Source organism: Contarinia nasturtii, unplaced genomic scaffold, assembly GCF_009176525.2.
Source record: "Contarinia nasturtii isolate CC-2019 unplaced genomic scaffold, AAFC_CNas_1.1 Cnas_scaffold_1598, whole genome shotgun sequence".
Classification (NCBI taxonomy): domain Eukaryota; kingdom Metazoa; phylum Arthropoda; class Insecta; order Diptera; family Cecidomyiidae; genus Contarinia; species Contarinia nasturtii.
In genome coordinates this window covers 19,522-42,001 of record NW_022198933.1, presented here as the reverse complement: position 1 = coordinate 42,001, position 22,480 = coordinate 19,522, and the positions used below count along the sequence as shown (strand labels likewise).

The window sequence follows — 22,480 nt, the reverse complement described above, 5'->3', positions numbered from 1 at the left end:
CAAATACAGTTTCAGCATGTGGCAACAAGATTTTGCGCAATATTTCTTCTTCATAAACAGTTGCATTAATTTTAACGCCCTTTTCAACGAAAACAAGAGGAAATTTGTGGCCTGCCGAAACGGATGCCCAAACCATGACACTTGATACATTTTGAAATCGGTCAACAGCTAAATCATCTTCAGGAATGTCCTCAATTGACGCTGCATACACGCGATCATTTTGCGCATTGAGACTTGGCTGCAAAAGGAACAACTTTTCGTCTGAAAACACTATGTTTGAAGTTGCGGCCCAGTGTAGCAGTTCTTTGCATTTTTCCTTTCTGTCTTGCTTATTTTTGACAAACCGTGTTTTCGGATTTTTTTAAATGGTTTCATTCCCAAATCTTCTTTTAACACTCTTTGCATTGAAGATCGACTGATATTGTGCTCACGAGCCAAGATAATGGCGCTTCTTTTGTTATTTCGACAGACCGAACAGGGCTAGAGACGTCGACAAACCGAACTTTGATAAAGTGATGTTTGTATGGTAGGATCTTCTTCGGAAGGTGTTTTAGAGCCATTATTCGAAAATTTAGTGCTGAAACGTAAGGTTAACCTCCATTACTTGCTCTATTATCAACCAAATATTGTTGAAATCGATAGAATTCGTTGAGAACTATCTGATTCAAGACAAAATTATGCTTTGCAAGCAGAAAAAACCACAATAATGGCTAACTTCTTGAAAAATAGCATTTCTATGAAAAAAGGACCATCTTTTTAACTTCAGAAAAAACACCAAATTAATTATTTCTAGTCTGTTTTTGGATGTATGTTATAGGCGAAGGTCCAAAATACTTGAAACGTGCAACAATTGGTTGGATGGATTGAGAGAAAGTTGATAGAAATCGACAAAAAGGTTGTCCAGAACATAATTTTGATGGTTCGACGCATACTGAGAAAAATCTAAGATAATGGTCCGTTCAGTGTGAAGTGAATGTGCTATTCTTTAGCCTATGAATAAAGATTATAAATATACCAATAAAAACTAATTTAATATTGTGTGTTTGTTGTTCAAATGGCAACGTCTGAATTTATTCCAAAGACTTTCTATACACATGTTGCTCTACAACACACACCTACGAACTTATAGTATTCAAGCTAATTGCGGTTGAAAATAGCGAAATGTGCTTTTTTTCCTTAAATCGACGATGTCATTTTGTAAAGTAGGAAAATGATTCAGGTTGCGCACGTCATAAATGACAAACAACAAGCAACACAAAGAGTAGAAAAAATAACCGTTGAGAATGAAATATGAAAGGCAGCGTAAAATTTTGCTGAGAAGGAATATTTAATGATTATTGGTGTAATTTCATCTCCTGTTGTTTCAAATTAATTTTCGAGCAAACAAATGTAACAAGAAATATACTATAAACATGCAAATCCACTCGACAAATGCTTTTAAACGTCGTTCGAAATATGTAAAACAAGCACCCGCAGCATATAGCCAAATAGTTGAAATGAACATGGCAGGTTGAAGTGCTCTGTCGTCTCAGTGTCGAAAAATCATTTTGCAATAATCTCAACTTAATGAAATACGATTAGTTGCGTCAGCCGGGACGCATATAACCAATATAATACTCATTCATACAAAAATAAAACGTATATACTTTTTTTTTGTTGTTGTTGGTGATATTTAAAAACAAAAATGTATTCTTCCTCATTATATACTGTGAATGGTTAAGATCAGTCATACAAAAAGGGGAAGATTAAACCGTTTGTAGATAGCAGGCATTGCTTTGATCAGGTGCAAAAATGCATCAATGCGTTTGCATCTGTGAAACTTATAAATACCGCGTTTCAGTTTAAGACATAAGAAAACATATCAATTGGATTAAGAAAAAAGATAAAAAATATTAGACAAACAAGAACAAGTGTATTGCACATGCAACAGATTCAATTCTTTCTTCAAAAACCAAACTCAATAATACACATAAAGACAGCAAAGAAATTTAAAAATTGTGTTCCCATTGTGACATAAAATAATTTATTTTGTGAAATATTATTTTGTGACAAATTCTATTTGATAAAATTCATACAAAGACATAAATCTTCTGAAATTTATTTTCAACTTAGATTGAGAGAATTTCATGTTTTATATGGTAGAAACCCATGTTTTATATGGGATGAGTTTTTATCGATGGGAGAAACATGAGTAAAAATTCTATCAATCAAATTAGGAGCCGATTGATCGATTGAAAAGTGAAACACAAAATAACGATGCCGAGATTTTTCAAGCGTTCGGCTAAAGTACCGATAACGAATTGTCAACAAAATAACAATGACAAAAATGAATCCTGCGCAGATACATATCGAATTCGATCGAGTAATCAGCCCTTGGATATCACCAACCAAAATAGATTGATTAAAAACGAATCAAATGCAGATCAGTTGGAAGATTTGACTTCATCAGTTAGTGATCGTGTGTCGCTTTTTGTGAACGGAATCTTTGGTAAAATGGGTAAAAATCGGCGTAAAAACAAACTCAATCAGCAGCCAATTCAACAGCAGCAGCAATATCATCAACAATCACATTTGAAAAGAGTTCATATGAAAAGCGATAAACAGTCACATGGGAAAAGTCAAAATAAAACAACAACCGAAAATAATCACGTATCAATTAATGCGAAAATCAAAAGTGAGATAAATTTGTATGGGAGTGATGGTGGCATTTATGATGACGATCATATCGAGAACAAGTTACAACGTAAATTACAGGATAGTAATATTAATATTAGCCCGAAGATTTTACATAGCGACACCTTTAATATCAACGAAAATGAACGCGTAATTTGCAACAATAACATCAACTCAAAGTCAAATCGAATGAAAAGCGCATCAGATTGCATTAATACAAATAACGCAAGCGATTGTGAAGTAACGAAAATCCGCAACGAAACGATCGACGCTGTTGCGAATGAGAGCGAAAAAATAATTGGTTCGTCAAACGAACGAATAATCAAAAATAGCCCAATCGCAGAGAAAGCATTGCCGCAATATTCATATATTCCAATAGATTCATCTATCAGCGGCAAAAATAAGAATTTCAGCCAAATCGCATGCAAACAATTATTGACGCCTCAAAGTAATAATCATATCTCATCCAGTGTTGATGCAAATGAAGCGAATATCGCTGTCGAAAATGTTGGTGGTGTTCAAAAAAATTCATATATAACCGTGAATTGTTCAATAGCATCCAATCAAAAACGTATACAGCCAGTGGAAAATTTAAATTTTTTGTCACCATATTCACGCGATTACGTACAGAGAACTGAAGAGATCAAATTTTTTAACGTAATTTGCCAAAAAAATCAACCAATTCCATGCATTAATAAAAACGGTACACGAACAACAATGGGACAATATCAATCAACGAGCACGATTAACAAATCGAATAACAATCCGAAACAACAAATCAATCCAAACTACACAAAGAATAGAAACTCTGAGACGACCGTAACAAATGCGAACAGCTACCCGAAATTAAGCCATGACGCAGCTACAAAAACAGCAACACCAACAGCACAAGCGCCGCAATATGATAAAAATAAAATTAATTTTTCGAATGAAATAAATGAAATATTAGAAAGCGAAACGTCATCAAAACAATCCGGTATAGAGCCAAAACTAGAGTCGAAGCTTCACCACAGTGAGTTGGTTGTCAGTAGAACGGCGACGAACGAGATCAAGGATATGTTTTATGAAACGTCGTCCGATTTGAATGAAATAAATTCAACTGTATTTGATTCGGACGAAAAATCAGTGGTATGGTCACAATACACTGGTACTGCCACGAAAAATGTAAACGATAACACAATTGTTCCTTACCTCGAATCAATTTCGAATGGGACAAAAAACAATAATAAAACTGATATAAAAATACAAAAAAATGACATAAATTTCAATGTCACATCGAATCATAATAACACAATAACATCCACAAAAGAAACCTTCGTTGTTCTAACATCAAGTGAAAATGATTGCAAATCAAATGTGAGAAATGATGATCAAAGTCAGAAAAGTTCAGTTGACACAAATATTCAAGGCAATAGTGAGAGCGGATGCGATACCACTGATTTTTACCCATCAAATTTAAACAAAAATTGTGAACAAAGTGAAAAGCAAATGGAGCAAAACGTATTTTATCGTGTCGATAGTTACAATAGCGATGATGCTCTTGAATTAAGTGACGTCGAAGAAACGGTGATCGATCAGAATGGCAAAGTGATTGAAGTAAAAACTCTTTTTAGGCAATGTGATGGCCACGGTAAAAAGCAACAAAATGATTTGAAATTCAAGAAAAACTGCATCGACAATAAAATTGACGGCATTCGTACGATAAATGGTCGAAGACGTTCAAATAGTATAACGGGTTCCCACGGTGAGTAATATTTTGAAGTCACGATAGGAAACAGATTACTGGTAAATTTAGATTTGCTAGAGTGATAGACAATGACGAATCAGCTTTGGACATATAGAGAGATTTTCATTTTTTTTTCCTCGGATCCCTTATAGGTTCTCTTGGCATTGAAATTGTGGAGGTTGGTTTGAGCTCAAACCAAATCGAATATGTACAACCGTTTGTTAACTTTTCTGATGAATCAAATACGATTAAATTGTGTGATCTACGCGATAGCTTCAAAGCGACCGAAAATGACCATGCCATCGACATTGTTGAAATTGTTGAAGAGAGTGAAAGTTGCAGTGACTATGAAGAGATTGACGAGGAAATCGAAGAAGAGGTATGTTGAATGCAAAAAATGTATTGAAAGATTTTTTCGGAGGAAGGTTTTTTTTGGCGTTAGTGTTTTAATATCAATGCAATTTTTAGGAAACCGAGGAAGAAATTCAAGAAGAGAATGAATTAGTTTCTGCTGCCGATAATAGTCTCAGTAGTGAAAGAACCAGCGAAAACAGTTTCAATACACCAAATGCATTTAAATCAAATCCCAATGGTCAAAGTATCGATAATATACAACATTCGATGCACTCAAAAACAAACCACCCAAATAACGACAACGATGTGATATGCGTTTTGGTTAATGGCCAACCAACACGGTTTAGCGCCAATACCATTAAATTTGATCAAATCACAAATATGGAACCATTCAAACATAGTAGAGTTAATGAGCATGAATTTAACAAAATGTCACATATTGATAAATCGAAAAAAGTTATGAGTGAAAAAATTAGTAACGATAAAAGTAGTAGTAATGTATACGAAAATTCATCCGAACCAATACAACAAAAGTCACAACACCCACTAAAGTATTCCGACGATGCAATGCATTTACCCGATATTGTTGTCGGTTCTACGCTTATCGCATCGAATGGTAATACTAATGTTAAAAATATTACGTTGTCACGTAGCCTACCGAAAATTGTCGTCAACGACAACACATTGAATAGCTGGACTAGTAACGAAGAAGAAACGGGCACGATCAGCAACAGTACCGATGAAAGCCTTGAAATTGACGATGAAGTTGAGGAGTTCAGCGGTGTAAGTTTACCACACATCAATTGCATAATATCACCAATTTATTTATTTCGCTCTTCTTTGAAATTTAAAAATCGATAAAATATTACGACATTTTTGTTTGCAATAAAGCAAAAAATTATTTTCACCATTACAGGATGAAAAACAGGAGAAAAGATCAAATGAAAACATATTACATGCGAACATATTGAACATCGAAAAAAAAAATGAATCAAACGATAGTCAAAACAAAGTCGAGGGGTAAGTGTTTTCCTATTCATTTCACTTCACATTCACAATCAATGTTTTTATATTTTCATTTTTCAAAAACTACAATATCCAAGTTTCCCTCGGTCTTGTATATTTTTAATTGAATTAGTTATGTTTTACGTGCTTTTTTCACAAAAATAGTGGTTTATAATCTTTTTTAATTTATAAAAAGACCACACATTCAAACGCAGTTTTATGGATATTTCAATGCGCAAATGAAATGCGCCACATTACAGGTGCCAGTCTTTATCTATAAAATGTGCTAGGAAACAACCTAAATTGGAGACTGTAATGCAAATTAAGTTTTATTTGGATCGTCTGTATCTGATGTAGTCGACCACTCGGATAGATATAACGACGATCTTTCGCATAGATATGAATTGTATGAGCGTATTTTACTACGTAAACGTATTTATTTTTATAGACATCGACGGATAAAATTAATAACAACAGTAACAAGAGGCTGAACGAACATTGGCATAGCATTTACAATTTGTTGGCCTGACTGCAAAGTGATGCATAGCTATAGACAGGCGGTTATTTGTATACTGCCAACATCAAATCCAATCTTTGAAAAAGCGCTCTATGAATTATAAATAATCTTCCAATGATATGAAGTGTAGACACATGCTTCAATATCAAAAGTACACACAAAAGAAAAACACCTTTAAACAGTTCTAACAGTTTTAAACATATATTGGAATTATTAATTGAACTATACATTTTAGATGAAATATAACATTTTTAGATACTGTATAAATCCAAAATTTAGACAAGAATCCAATTTTATTGTCTAAAAAGTTTTGTTTTTTCTTTTTTGTGTAGTCAAAAAAGTTAGATTTTCAGCAACATAGTAATGAAGTCAACAACGTACGATACGTTTTACTAACGAAAAACAACGCATTGTGCACATTTTCTCTTGCTTTCTTGATCACTTGCTACACCTTTCATGAGCCAGTTAAAAAAAGACGTCTAGAACTAATCAATTTATACTGTGTGTGTTTCAATTGAGAAACATTTATTTTTAGGTCATTATAGCGCGTGTTTATATCTCAGTGTACGACTAATCGTACACAAAAAATACATCGAAAACACTCGTAGCAAATTGAAATATTTTACCAATTCAAATTACGGACTTGTTTTAATATGAAAGATTACATACTAGATTACATATCTTGTTTTTATTTTTCTTTTCACAAAAATAGTAATCCTACTTCTACTTTTTATTCAAACATTTTTTAAGAAAAATTGCTTAAGAGCAATTCATTTTATTATAACAAAAACAATGGTGATGGCTTTTTTAACACTGTAAAATATCAGGCAAAATTGTTTATAGAAAGAAAAGGGCGAAATGATGTTTTGCGCATGGCCGTGTTTCTGTTTAATTGCATAATATTTATTTTTGAATAACTAAATTTGGCACATACTGTAAAGCGGTTATTTTTCTCATTCTGATTCGGCACACTTAATCGGCATCTGTTTACATGTTCCAATCGAAAATCACTGGAAAGTATTATTGTCTTCAATGCATTTGAAACTATTTCATTCATGACAAGAAATCAACACATCGTCAAAACAATATTGGTCCTTTCCGAAGAGTGCGATGCATCTATATCTATTATGTGAAAATGATATAACCTTTGAGTTCATTTTATGATTTGTACGTCAGATTTAATGTTGGGCATATTAATTAGTTGTTTATTTTTGTACTGAAGGAAACAGCATGAACTTAACCTATTGGCACAAGCCAAAAGCAATGTGGCTGAGAGTGAACAGAAAATAGTCGAGCTAACATACAAAATCAGTGAACTCGAACGAGACTTAACGGTGAAAGTATGGAATGTCGAACGTAAGTGTAATTATATATAATAAATGAGCAATTATTTTTTTTCAATGTTTGGTAAAGATATCTTATCTCGTTTGAGATAGGAAGATAAGATAAGATAGATACTATCTTTTATCTAGATGATTTTAGAAACTTAAAAAATTATCTTATCTTTATCTTATCTTTTGGATTTTTTTGGTATCTTATCTTTATTTTTTAAGATAAATAATAAGATATTTTGGTCATTTATTTAAAAAAAAATCATCAATTGTCGGTATGATTAATTTGTTCATTGAAGCGAAAATGATCAATTTCATGACCCGATTCGTCAAAATTATATTCGAATTCTTCGTTATCAAATTCCATTGCACGTCCATTGAAATCAAGTTGATTGCATTCGAGAAATTTCGAGAAATTCACCTTCGTATTGCATAAATGGCATAAACTCGAAACGCTTTGGAAAAGGTGCTTGAACCATTCGTAACAATATGTGTTATTTTGTGCACTGCCAGATCATATTTTTTAAGGGCGTTTATAAGTATTTTGGTCAAAGCATCGTATGATTTTTTCCATATATCTGTCGAAAAGCTAAAACGAACGATCCCCTCTGATAGGACGATAAATAGTGCACAGTAATGCTTTTAAAACTACGATTTTTCGATAAAATCGAATTTGGAATTTCATAGTATTACGCACAGTGTTCGCAGAACACATCCGACAACTTCAACGCACGATTCATGGGCCCGATTACCCGGACCGATTAATATCCGCAGTGCGTGAAGTTTGTTTATAGCAGATATTAATTAACATTCTTTTTTTTCACCTTGACATTTTTCAAAATTTTATTCAAATAATTTTCGTTATCTTATTTTTTTATCTTATCTTTTCGAAAGATAAGATGAAAATCTTGAAAATATCTAGATGAATTTCGGAAAATTGAGATACTATCCCAAAAGTATCTAGATACATTTCAGATATCTTAACCAAACACTGTTTTTTTTACCAAGTTCATTTCCCTCACACATTATAAATTTTAATTTAAAAAGGCTTACAAGCAGAACTGGAAGCAACTTACAAGGAATTAAATTGTGTCAAAATGAAACTTAAACTTCAAGAAGGTGACATTGATGCATTGCGATCAAGTTTTTCAGAGAAAGAAGATGACTTTAACATAAAATACAGTAAGATTTCATTCAGATCTTTAAAAATAGAAGAGGAATAAATCATTGCCTATATTCTAGATAATCTTCAAGCGGATCATATTGAAATGAAGCAAAAACTTGATCAAATGCAATCATTGGCAATCTCATTGCAAGTACAATTGAGCACAGCTCAAAATGATTTGACCGATATACGTTCTGAAAAAGCGAAATTAAAGATCGAACGAGATGTCGAACGTCAAGCTCTACAAGATGCATTGGACGCAGCAATTATTGAACGTGCCGAAAATGATGCAAAATGGCAAAGAGATTTCGAACATATGCGAACACTTAATTCAGGTAAAAAACATTTAAATTTGGACAATATATGAAATTGATTTGCATATTGGGTGTGCCAATTAATTTTAAAGGATTGATAAGAGATGTCGTAACTCTTACTGTAACGCATCGGACCATGCTATAACCATATTCACGTGAAAGTCACGTCATTTGACACTAGTTTTCAATATACAGTACGTTCTATCGTCCAGAGAACGCCATATTTTAAACAAAATACATTAGTTTTGCAAAATTATTTTTATATACATTTTATTCGAGTTCTAAGCTACGGCGGGCACAATCAATATTTTATCCAGTCACCGTCTTTCTTGATCACACGGGCACATCTTTTGGGCATACTTTTGCTCAAATTTTCAGCATATTCGCGTCAACCCTTCCACTGCCGTTGTATGAATGCACTGAGCTGCTTCAAATTGCGGTGTGTTTTACCACGAAGCCTTGCCTTAATAATAGCCCAAACGTTCTCGATCGGATTGCAATCGGGTGACTGTGGCGGCCAGTCCATTTGTCGAATGCCATTTTCCTCTTTCCAAGCGGTGCAGAGACGACTTTTGTGTTTTGGATCATTATCTTCTAGTAGAAGCCAATTCAAATTGTCGTTGCCATTGAACTTCTTGGCGGTGGGTAACAGTGTCGACGAATAAAGTTGGTTCATCGTCACGGCGTTTAGAATGCCTGTGAATAGGGTCAACTTTCCAAAACCAGCTTCACAGAAGCAACCATAAACATGCACCTTTTGCGGGTGCTTACCGTGAGAACAACCACTCTCTTTTCGGCTCTAGACTAGGCATGGGTAGTGCTATTCACCAGCCAAAAGAATGATTCGTCAGTGTATATAACTTCGCTCCAATCTCTTGTTGAATTTTGCTTTGCCCAGTCAATGCGTTTTTCTTCTGGTTTTCTGTCAAAAGGAGTTTCTTGGTTGTACTACGATAACGAACACCGGCAACATCCAATTTTCTTTTGAGCGTGGTCTTCGAGACGTCTATTTTAAAACGCCGTAGCTGTTCAACGCCTTGATTCAACGTCATACCTGGATTTTCATCGAACAACTTGACTATCCGTTTATCTTGTTGTGGCTAGGTGGCTAGGTTTGGCTTCATATTGGGCTGATCGTTCACATTTTTTTCACGCTTATACTGCTGGATCTTCTTATTTACGAACCCTTTCGACTTTTTAATGTATTTTGCGACCTTTGCTTGCGACCATTGTGGTCCTTCTGGATGCAAATGCAAAAACACTGCTTCAAAACGCTTATGAAAATATTCCGAATTCATATTTTCGTTGTACAATAACCATTGCACTGATTTTAAAACTGTCAAATTTATTTTCCGTCGTAGCTTGGAGTGTCATCTAGCGACACCAAAAAGATTTTGAAGATATTTGAATTTTTTGTTTAAAATAACGATGGAACGTACTGTATTTTATTTTGTCAAAGTGTAAACAACATATTTTTTTTCGCTTAAAATCATGTCAGCCTACGTGCCAAAAAAAAACAGCATTTGCGGGAAGTTTTACTTTTCTTCTTTCTTTAGAAAGTCATCGTTTGATCTCAGATACTTACGGTGATCATATTCTATCGATTTCAACCTGTGAGTATTGGTTTCGACACTTTAAAAGTGGTAATTTGGACGTGGATGACAAAGAACGGCCAGGTCAGCCAAAAAAGTTTGAAGATGCAGATTTATATATGATATGATAGGTATATATAATAGGCTGAAATGTATAAATAGTGGGAGTGAAACACGACTATATAGTATGTATGTTGAGTCAAGACTGATTTATTTAAATGTAATAAACATATACGTTGCGTTGCGGCTACCGCTACATTTGCAAGCAATACTCGATGAAAATGCATGTCGAACGCAAGAAGAACTTGCAATGGAGTTGAATGTCGACCGAAGAACCATTTCTGTGCGTTTGCATGCAATGGGAAAGATTCGAAAGTTGGGAAAATGGGTACCACATCAACTGAATGAAAATCAATTGAGAGCACGAATCACAGCATGCAAACAACATCTTGCCGAGCACAAAAAACATAGTTTTTTGAGTCGAATTGTTACTGGCGATGAAAAGTGGGTCTATTACGATAACCCAAAACGTAAAGGAGCGTATGTTGATCCAGGCCAAGCAGGACCGTCGCAGCCAAAACGAGACATTCATTGCCAGAAGGTCATGCTGTGCATTTGGTGGGATCAGAAAGGTATCGTGTATTATGAGCTGCTAAAACAAGGTGAAACGGTTACAGCTGAACGCTATCGACAACAATTGAACAAATTGGCGCATGCATTGAACGAAAAACGGCCGTTGGTAGCGAGAAAACACCATCGAGTTTTGTTTCACGACGACAATGCTAAGCCACATCGAGCACACATCGTCAAACAAAAGATAGAGGCGTTCGGTTGGGATCGGCTTGATCACCCCCCGTACTCTCCAGACCTTGCCCCTTCTGACTACCACTTGTTTCGATCAATGCAAATGGGCTTGTCTGAGATATCGTTTCGAAATCCTGAAGGAGTGCGAAAATGGATCGATGAATGGATAGCGTCAAAAGATGAGGAATTCTTTCGACGCGGAATCGACAAGTTACCAAGAAGATGGGCGGAAGTCATAGCTAACGATGGGCAATACATTGGTTAAAAAATATTGTACAGTTGTTTTTAAATAAATGTATCTTTTCACACAAAAATCCTTTAAAATTAATTGGCACACCCAATATTTTTAATACGTTTCGAATAAAACTCTTACGATGAATGTATTGAATTTTGAACTCTTTTGGATTCTAGATCGCGAAGAACTTTTACTACAAGACTGTGAATGGAAGATCAGATCAACAGAAAGAGCATGCAAAGATCGAATCAATACAGCCGAGAAAGCAAAGCAGGAGGCAATTGAGACATCGGACAAATTGGTAGCTGTATCGCAAACGCAACAAGATAAAGTAAATCGACCAATTTTACTGGAAAACATATCTTAAATAAGCATGCATTTGTACATTGTTACGCCATCTATTTCTGTCACAGTTAAAACTTCACGCTTTTGTATATTCTTTGAACTTACACGCATACAGTATGGAAATGTGTGCTCTGTAAATCTGAAGTTCTGTAAGCTTATGTTAGTGTTGGCTGCGAACATCTACGAACACTCGTTCGTTCGTTCGTAGGCAATAGAAATAACATTTTTGTTCGTTCGTTCGTTCGTAGAAATTTAAAAATAAAATTGTGTTCGTTCGTTCGTTCGTAGGAATTGAAAAAAAAGAAATTGTTCGTTCGTTCGTTCGTAGAAATCGAAAAAAAAATTTGTTCGTTCGTTCGTTCGTAGAAATCGAAACAAAAAAATTTGTTCGTTCGTTCGTTCGTAGATTTTGATAAATAACAATTTTGTTCGTTCGTTCGTTTGTTCGTTCGTTCGTAGCGATTTTTTATTTCAAATATTTGACCAAAAAGGAATCAATTATATTATACACTTATATCCTGATTTTAAAGTATGAATCAATTTATTTTTATTATAAGGCAGGAAGTGATATTGAGATATTTATATTATTTTTGTGTAAATTTTTGCGAAAAATGAACAACTTATAAAAATTCCATGAGACTGTTTCGTGCCAAAACTAAGTCAGAAACGGTGTCTGGCAATAAATTTGAACGTCGTGCTGTTATTACTATGCCAGTCTCACTGAATTTTCGTTCCGATGGTGCCGAAGATGCAGTTATTCCGGCCTTTGACACGAATAATTGATATAATTTTGAAAATGTATGACGATTTTCATACCACCACCCACATAAATCAAAATCATATGGGTTTGTTGGCATTACTTTCGCTTGCAAGTATCTTTGCAATTCTTCAGTCAAATTACTGTGTGGTGTTGATTCGACATTGGAAGGGCCCATGAATGTTTCCAAAATGTCTTGATTCTCGGTGTTGATGTTCACGCATTCGTTCAAATTTTCTTCACCTTGTTGATGAAACGGTTCTAATTTCCAAATGAAATCATCAATAACACCATACACATCATCTCGTTCAATTTCAGTTGCTAGTGCAATATTTTTAAGCAAAGGTATCATTCATACGGAATAGCGGCTTAGGTGAAACATGCAACCCAAAATTGCAAAAACATATTGAAGTTCGTTGGAATACTGTTTATTACACTTTGAACTCATTCGCTTTGAATTATACACAATTGGCACAAATTTTATTGGAGAAAGAACAAGCAGTTAAAAATGCTGATGTTATGCACAAATTGACTAATATTCCACGAAATGATCTAGAAATAATCAGAGATTATTTGAAAAGTTTCAAAATATGGAGCGAACGACTAGAAGCAGATAAAGTACCTACACTTTGGATGGTTGAAAATGATTTGTTGAAAAAATATTTGATCGAGCATACGTCCTCAAGGGGAAAATTTAAGGGGGGTGATGGAGAAAGATAGTGAAGAAATGGGAAGGAGCTTATAAAAATGATTTCACTAATTTTTCATTTTTCGCAAAAATGTACACAAAAATAATATAAATATCTCAATATCACTTCCTGCCCTATAATAAAAATAAATTGATTCATACTTAAAAATCAGGACATAAGTGTATAATATAATTGATTCCTTTTTGGTCAAATATTGAAATAAAAAATCGCTACGAACGACCGAACAAACGAACGAACGAACAAAATTGTTATTTATCAAAATCTACGAACGAACGAACGAACAATTTTTTTGTTTCGATTTCTACGAACGAACGAACGAACAATTTTTTTTTTTTCCATTTCTACGAACGAACGAACGAACAATTTCTTTTTTTTCAATTCCTACGAACGAACGAACGAACACAATTTTATTTTTAAATTTCTACGAACGAACGAACGAACAAAAATGTTATTTCTATTGCCTACGAACGAACGAACGAACGTTCGTAGCCAACAGTAGCTTATGTGTTTCAACTATTTCAGAAACAAATGGCATAACGCGACTCATTTTGCGATTTTACCAAAAATCGCAAAAGCTACGGTAAAAAAACTCGATTCCAAATTAAATCTTACCAGTACTCAAAGTGTTACTAAAAGTTTTAAATTTCCTTAGTACAGATCGATGTAAAGTTCCGAAAAAATAAGTTTGTGAAAATAAGGGAGATAGCAAAAATGAAATGTACGAATAAAATTGGCTATAGTTGGTAAGAAATTCTGATATGAAGTTGATCGCCCAAAGGTGTCAAATCGACTTTGTAGCATTTGACCCCAATGTGGGGGCACTGAATTGCTAGGAGACTTGTGGCGAATGGGCACAAGACAAATATCAATTCTTGTGTATTTTTGGATGCTGCTATCGAATTTCGAGGTTTCAAATGAAAAAAAATCATGGGTGAAGGAGTTATGGCCAACGACCTCCCAAGTTCGAGGGCAGGGGTAATAAAAAATGTCTCTCGTCATTCTGAATAACTTTGTAGTACATTAGTTTTTGATCCAACGAAATTTTGACATGGTGAGATGGTACCCTGCCATTAATACACCTATTGGAACCCTCAATTTTCACAAACCTATTTTTTCGGCACTTTACATCGATCTGTACTGAGGAAATTTAAAACTTTTAGTAACACAGTACTTTACTGGTAAAAATTTTGAAAAAAAAAATCAATCGTTTAATAGATCAAGCACTTAAAAACATGTGAAGCAGAATTATCAGCACTACGTGGTCTCACAAATGAACAACGTCAAGCTATTACCTATTTGACACAACAACTGGAAGAGATGAAATTAAAACTTGATGAAACAACAGAACAACTCGAAGAGGCTACAATGAAAATTCACAAAATAGCCGTTAAATTTGCGTCGTGAGTCAAAACTCATTTAAAAACCTTAAAGTTCAATTGAAAATATATTTTTCGAAATCATTTTTTATACATTTTCTAGCGATTTGAGTGATAAAGATCGAGAAATTATCACACGAATCGATGAAGTGCGTTGTGAAGTGGCCGCCATGTGGGAAGATCGACTATTGTATGTATTTTGTTTTATTAGAGAATCCTTTCGTTTTCAATAAGTCTATAGATATTACTGCCATTGATATATCAATAAAAAATAGCGCCTATTTAACGCATCGTAAGATACGTATGCTGAACATAACAATGGTGTTATTTTGTTTTCAATTGCACACAATGACACCACTGTTTTGTCCAGCATATACAGCGATCGAGCGAAGAGATGCATCAAGCAATAAATATATATCTAGATATAATGTATGGTGACATCCACAATATTATTGCAGGAATGAGATGTTGCGCTTAAAAGATGAGTTGGAAACATGCTTTGCTGAGGACCATATGGAAGCTGTACAAAAAGCACAAAGAGAGCATATGGAGGATATCGTTCAATTAAAAGAATCGTTTGCTTTCCGTGAAAAAATATTGAGTGATGAGATTGAAGCAATTAAAGAAAAATTGGTCGATCGCAATCGTCGCTTGGATGAAGCCAATGACAAAGCTGATAAGCAAATTATGCAAATTCGCATGATTTTGAATAAATCAGAGCAAGGCCATCAACGAGAAATTCATTCGCAATCACTTCAACATGAACGACAAATGGGTAATTATTTAATTTTAACCCTCCAATGCAATAATTTTTTTCGACATGAGAGCTATTTTTCTATGATTGTTTTGGTTTATAATTCCTTAAAAAAATAATCGAAATTCAAAAAATTGCATAGTTTTCTCAAAATATGCTATTGACAAAATTGGAGAACACGCACAGAGAAAATAAAGAGGCTTACGTACGCAAGCTGACTTTTCCGCATGGAACCGAAATGTTGGTCTATGTATGGTTGCAGTAACTTAAATTACTTTACTAAGTAGTCTGCCTAAGCAGCGAAGATGTGCCGAGTGTACACGAAGCGTGAATTCTTCTAATACGGGTAGTAAAAGTCGTATTGGCTTTAAACGAGTTCTTCCAGCGTTCAAATTGAAAGAATATCATTTTAAGTCATTTTTCTCATAAGTGCCTCTTCAGAGTCTAAGTATTACACCGATCAATCAATGTCGTTGAAAATGTGACCAGATCTATTCCTCGTAGTGCCCAATCATCTCGTAAAGTCAGATTTTTAATTTCATGTCTGAGCACGAAACCATCGTGTCACCAAAATGGTTGAAAAATGATCAAAAAATGTATGGATGTGGGTACTCCCTTCAGACCAAAAAAATTACAGTTAGCTAAAAGCTCTTGATAAGTCTTAGTGGACACATGAGGGTCACACCAAGAAAGGTTTTTCTAAATTTAAATTTTGGATGGATATTTGCTACCTTAAAAAAACTGAATGTATTGTGGATACTTTGACCGAATCATATCAAACCATACGATGAAAAATACGGGAAATAAAATTAAAATGATGCAAAAAACGATTTTATTCAACCAGTAAAGTGTACGACGTGTCACAAAATTTGTTGAATAATTTTTAAAATAAATTGTAACATTCCGTGCACTTTAGTGGTTCGTTTTTTCAAGTGAAATCACTAAAATCAATAAAATTGCTTTGAGCTGCATGGTCAAATCATATATTTTGAGAGGGTTAGAATAATTTTTTAAAATCAAATACTGATTACTTGATTGCAAACATTGTTCCGTCTGAGATAAAACACAAAATCAAAAACCTTTGTAATGGTTTTTTAGATCAATTGAAGGTTGAATTTGAAGAGAAAGAAGCTGAAATGAAGATGAACTACGAAGAAAAAGTTGAAGCCATAAAACGCAAGTCTGTGGAAGACATAAGCAACTACAAAGCTGAAATGATAGCCAAAATAAAACGAGAATATGGTAAGCAAACTTCCACGAAACTGCAGTTTGGTATGTATGTAAGATTACTTTGTACACAGAAAAAATATCTACCAACTATGTATTTTCGTCACAAAATTGATATCAGAAATTTTGTGTTTCCAATTTTGGTTCCGTCACTCGTTCTTCACCTCGGTAAAGGTTTTTTATTTGATATCATTTTAGTGTTGGCTGCGAACATCCACGAACACTCATTCGTTCGTTCGTGGGCAATAGAAATAACATTTTTGTTCGTTCGTTCGTTCGTAGAAATTTAAAAATTAAATTGTGTTCGTTCGTTCGTCCGTAGGAAATGAAAAAAAAAATTTGTTCGTTCGTTCGTTCGTAGAAATTGGAAAAAAAAATTCGTTCGTTCGTTCGTAGGAATTGAAAAATAAAAATTTTGTTCGTTTGTTCGTTCGTTCGTAGCGATTTTTTATTTCAAATTATAGATAGAAGTGGTCGAGAATTAAGAAAAAATTTGAATTTTTTTTTACTTTTAGTGCTCTATACCGAGTCTCCGAGAGTTTCATATAAGGTTGCCATGTAGATGATGAAAACTTGTGAATAATGAAAAAATAATTACATTTTTTTTCTTCGATTTTCAAATACTATTACATTTTCTGTATCATCTGGTGAAATCAGAATGAAAAAACTCGCATTCCTTATCATCTAAATCACGATTGACATTCAGTCACTATTCAATAGGTGTTAAATGAGAAGTTTATATGAAACTCTCGGAGACTCGCTATAGAGCACTCAAAAAATAAAAAATAAATCCATATCCTGATTTGGGTGATAAAGAATGCTATTTTTTTCATTCTGATTTCATCAGATGATACAGAAAATTGAGAAGTATTTGTAAATTGAAGAAAAAAATTTAAATATTTTTTTCATTTTTCGCGATTTTTTTCGCCTTAAATTTTCGAAATGTATGTGTTTTTCCAATTCTGTCTTACTGAAAGGGAAGTATGTTTTACACCGAAAAAAATTTGTTAAAGGAAAGTATTATTTTCGGCTGAATCAGTTGTTGATAAAGGAATGCATGTTTCGCACTAAATAAATTTTGAAAAAGGATATTAAGTGATTCTGAATCAGTTGTTAAAAAAGGGATGCATGTTATAACGATTTTTTCTGGAATTGGGCTTTGGTGGATCCTAAGGATTGTTCAGAACTGCTCCCAGTTCTGGAAGTGGGTTTTGGTGGATCCTCAGGATGGACCAGACTATGGTTTGACAATGCCCTGGCCCATCCTGAGAGTCCACTTCCAGAACTAGGAGCAGTTCTGAAAGATCCTGAGGATTCACAAAAGCCCACTTCCAGAACAAAGTCACTTACGTTCTTTTATCCAAACGAAAACACTGAAACATGCATCTCTTTTCCAACAACTGATTCAGCCGAAATACATACTTTCCTTTAAAAACTTTGAGCCAAGAAAAAACTTACATCCCTTTATTGCGACAAAGTCGAATACACTTGCGTTCTTTTAGATCTCACCAATAGAATTATTGTAATCACCCCAAAATTATTAAATGGCTTAAAATCGACTTAGGCTTGACGGACATGGAGATTTATGCGGATGGACAAAAACTCTCTATCTTTTATGATATTTTTCACCACACATGCGCGCTGGGGGGTTTCCGATTTGACCCCCCTCTGAGAATTTTTTCCTCAGATTGGCCATATAATTGTATAAACAATAGCCTGATTTTGAAGTCAAACTTGCAAAATACACACATTGTTACTTGTTTCTCTCATTCAAAATTGTTATTTTAGTTTTTCCATATAAATACCCCCTCCCTCTTCGAGATCAAACGCCAAAGTCAATTTGACCCCTCACGATGACCAAAAAACCGTGCGCATGTGTGTTTTTCACTGAAATATTTAGCTTTTTTTTTATTTTCATTTCCTTTAACTCCTAGCGGAGCATAGGGCCTTCAGATAAGAATTATTATCTTTCTGGTTTCTGTTGATCAGTTAATTTAGATAAATCGGTGATCAGCCGATTGTATCCTACATATTTTTAATGATTTTTCTGCCATAACCAATACAAATGTACACACACACGGAGTATTTTTTTTAAAGTCGGACGAATTTAAAAAATTCAAAAGCCACTACGCAAAATTTCTAATGAAATGATGCAAAATTTTAGTGATTAATTTGTGACTCTCGAATATGTCTTTGGCTTTTTAATACGACATTTGGTGGACATTTTATGAACGAAAAATTGAAAATTGCCCCAACAATTTTTATTGAAAATCCAAATTCAATTTTTAGCCTTAAAAATAGCCGAAATTATGAAAATTGATTGACTCATATTTTATGGCTCCCAAAAAAAACCAACATTTAAATTTGGAAGGTTTCTTTTTAATCCATTGTTTAATGTCACAAATTACTGAAACTCACATGTGGCGCTAATTTTGACCGTAAACATGTGGTATTTGCGTTAATAAATGTTTATTTCTGTATATAGAAACTAATTATGAGAAATTCAAGGCAGAAAAGGAGGATGAGCAACAAGATATTCAGCGAAATTACAAACGAAAATTATCCAATGCGGAGAGTAAAATACGGTGAGAATATTTTTCTTTAAAATATATTTCATTTGGTCATATTTTTTTCTAAATATGACTTGTTTTTGACAATCGTTTCAGCGATATGGAAATACTGCATGAGCGCGAGATCAAAGACTTACAAAATGCCCACTCAATGGAACGATCTTCACTTGAAAAACGTGATCTGCAAAATTCTCAGGAAATCGAAACACTGCATAGAAAATGTCGATGCCTTACCAAATTGTACAATAAGCATTTTTCCTTACTTATTTAAATCATTTTTAAGTCGTCGATTTCGTTCAAAATTTTCAAACGGGCTTATTGGAGTAAAAAACTAAGGAAAAAATGTCAGCTTGAACTTCGTAAAACGTCAAAAACATCATTCATTTAAACCATTTAAACCTTCAAGTATGAAGCATTTTAATGAATCACTTCCAGGTGATATAATCGAGATGGACTTTTTTTCTTACCAGTAAAGTACCCAAAGTGTTACAAAAATTGTTTACTTTCCATAGTACAGATCGATGTAAAGTGCCGAAAAAAAAAGTTTGTGAAAATAAAGGCCTTTTGGGTCTAGGGGTCAGGAGAGCACCTCACCATATAAAAATTTGGTCGAATCAAAAAATAATGTACTACAAAGTTGTTCAGAATGACGCGAGAAATTTTTCGCGGGGCATCCGAATATGTAATTGATTTTGGGATTGGATGGAATATGGACCCAATTTCGGGCTATTTTTCGAAATTTTCGTGAATTTTGTAGGGGAACTCCTCTTGGGGGTGATGGGAGGGAATGGGCAATGGCCTAAATTAAATGTGCGGAAAAAATTAGTTATAGTTGGCCGTACATTTGAGTGCGAAATTCCGCACCCAAAAAGTGAAAAATCGACTTTTCATCATTTTACCCTAATGGGGAGGCTCTGAATTGTTGGGAGACTTGGGGTGAATGGGCTCGAGACAAATATCATTTCTAGAGTAATTTGGGATGCTGATTCCGAATTTCGAAGTTTCGAGTGAAAAAAGTCATGGGTGAAGGAGTTATGACCCCCGACCCCCTGGGGGTGGGGAGACTTGGAGGGCAGGGGTCATAAAAAATTTCTCGCGTCATTCTGAACAACTTTGTAGTACATTATTTTTTAATCCGACCAAATTTTAACATGGTGGGGTGCTCTTTGTCCCCCCCCCCCCTCCATGGTATGAGCACCCCTTATTTTCACAAACTCTTTTTTCGGCACTTTACATCGATCTGTACTAAGGAAAGTAAACAATTTTTGTAACACTTTGGGTACTTTACTTGACTTTACTGGTTAGTTTTTTACTCCCATAAGCTTGTTTGAACGTAATCGGTGTCTGCAAAAATCTAGACACTTTGATATGGAATTTTCGACGTAGACAATGCGATATGAAAAAATATATTTTTTCCGTTTTTGTTTTAATTTTCAGGTTTGAAGAGATGCGAATAAGATACGAAAGACGAGAGCCGCGTGCTGAAGATGTACGTACAATAGAAGAACTTAAAGGAATTATTGAGGCACAAGATAAAGATTTACGGCTGCTCACCGAAAAATTGCGTGCAACTCAAATGCACCAAAATGGCATAATGTATAAACAAATGAATTTTGAACAACCAGAAATTATGATGGAAGACATGCAACCGCCACAGTCACCATCAAATTCGAGAAAAATGAAGAAATCAATTCTTAAATGTGACGTTATTTATGAAGAATCTGAAAATGAAGAAGAGGAATCTCAAACGATTTCAGCTTAAAGCCACGTTTTTATTTCACAAACTGAGTTTCGTTTAGTTAGAAAATCAGCCTTCGTTTTTTTCATTATCATTTTATTTTATTTCAATATGAAACACTCATTTCTGAGTTCATTGTGTAAAATAAAATAAAAATTCTAACCGAAAATAGAATATTCATGCATACTTACTTAAAAATTACTATTCCATTACTCTACAATTCCTGATCCAATCGATTCATATTCCATTCTGTTCCATTACTTATTATTCGTAAAAAGGAATTAGACGGAAAAAGTGGACAGAAATGCATACAATGCAACTGGTGGATGTGTCAATTCCATCTGCATATCGAATGTAAATCAACAAAACATCTGATAAGAAGAAGTATAAACAAATTCTACATGTCGTATACATTTGATTTCAGTTATTTGTTTATTGTATTTCTTGTATTTACATCGAAACATTTTTCATTCGCAACACAATTCAATAACAAAAATATTTTATCGTACAATACGTGGCATTTACTTCGTATTTTTGTTTAGTTGGAAATGCGTGTTGACAGTACGAAGCCGATGCCAAACCATTGTGATTTTTGTGTTATTTTAGACCGCTAACACTGTCGAAGATTATGGCAAATCAAGGTAAACAAAGGGAGAAAAGATGATGAATAAATGAAGGGAGCGCATCGATTCGGTGCCAATCTATGGCCATGGGCAGATCTTATTTATTTATTTTATTTATTACGAAGCCTACATTTACGCCAATACGTGTTCCCAGCAAGCTGGGAACATGCTGGTCAGAGACCCAATACGGCGTTAATTCCGCCCATGGTGCGTCTTTTGCAAACAGAATACAGTCAGGGGAGGGATGGTATAAAAGAGAAGCTTTATATACCAGAATTGGGTCCGGAAAACCATGGCAAAACCGGCCTGACTCAGGAGAATCAGGGGAAATACAATAATTAATACTTAGAACTAAATTACGTTAACATCATTGAAACAAAATGGCAAATAGCATAGCAAAAAATATAATAAAATAAAAATAAGCAAACCAAATAAATGAAATAAATAAATAAATAAAATAAATAAATAAATAAAATTAATAAATAAATAAATAAAATTAATAAATAAATAAAATACATAAATAATATAAAATGAAAAAAATAAAACGGAAATAATAAAAAATAAAAATAATAAAATAATAATATAAATGAACTTATGACTAATTGGTGAGGAAATTTCAGATCAAACGTCCGAGTATTGACGATAAAATTATAATTACAATAAC

The 22,480-nt window shown here is 34.0% G+C and overlaps 1 protein-coding gene across 1 annotated transcript; it reads left to right on the top strand.

Moving 5' to 3' along the window:
- The first annotated feature begins 2,008 nt into the window (after nucleotides 1-2,008).
- LOC116346591 lies at nucleotides 2,009-21,305 on the top strand. Its single transcript, XM_031776728.1, has 15 exons — nucleotides 2,009-4,417; nucleotides 4,552-4,778; nucleotides 4,868-5,536; nucleotides 5,670-5,773; nucleotides 7,498-7,631; nucleotides 8,654-8,788; nucleotides 8,849-9,106; nucleotides 11,893-12,047; nucleotides 14,744-14,928; nucleotides 15,008-15,094; nucleotides 15,363-15,679; nucleotides 16,757-16,900; nucleotides 19,371-19,470; nucleotides 19,552-19,695; nucleotides 20,893-21,305. The coding sequence occupies exons 1-15, from the start codon at nucleotides 2,257-2,259 to the stop codon at nucleotides 21,215-21,217; spliced, it is 5,145 nt and encodes a 1,714-aa protein (XP_031632588.1). The 5' UTR covers nucleotides 2,009-2,256; the 3' UTR covers nucleotides 21,218-21,305.
- Nucleotides 21,306-22,480: the final 1,175 nt, after the last annotated feature.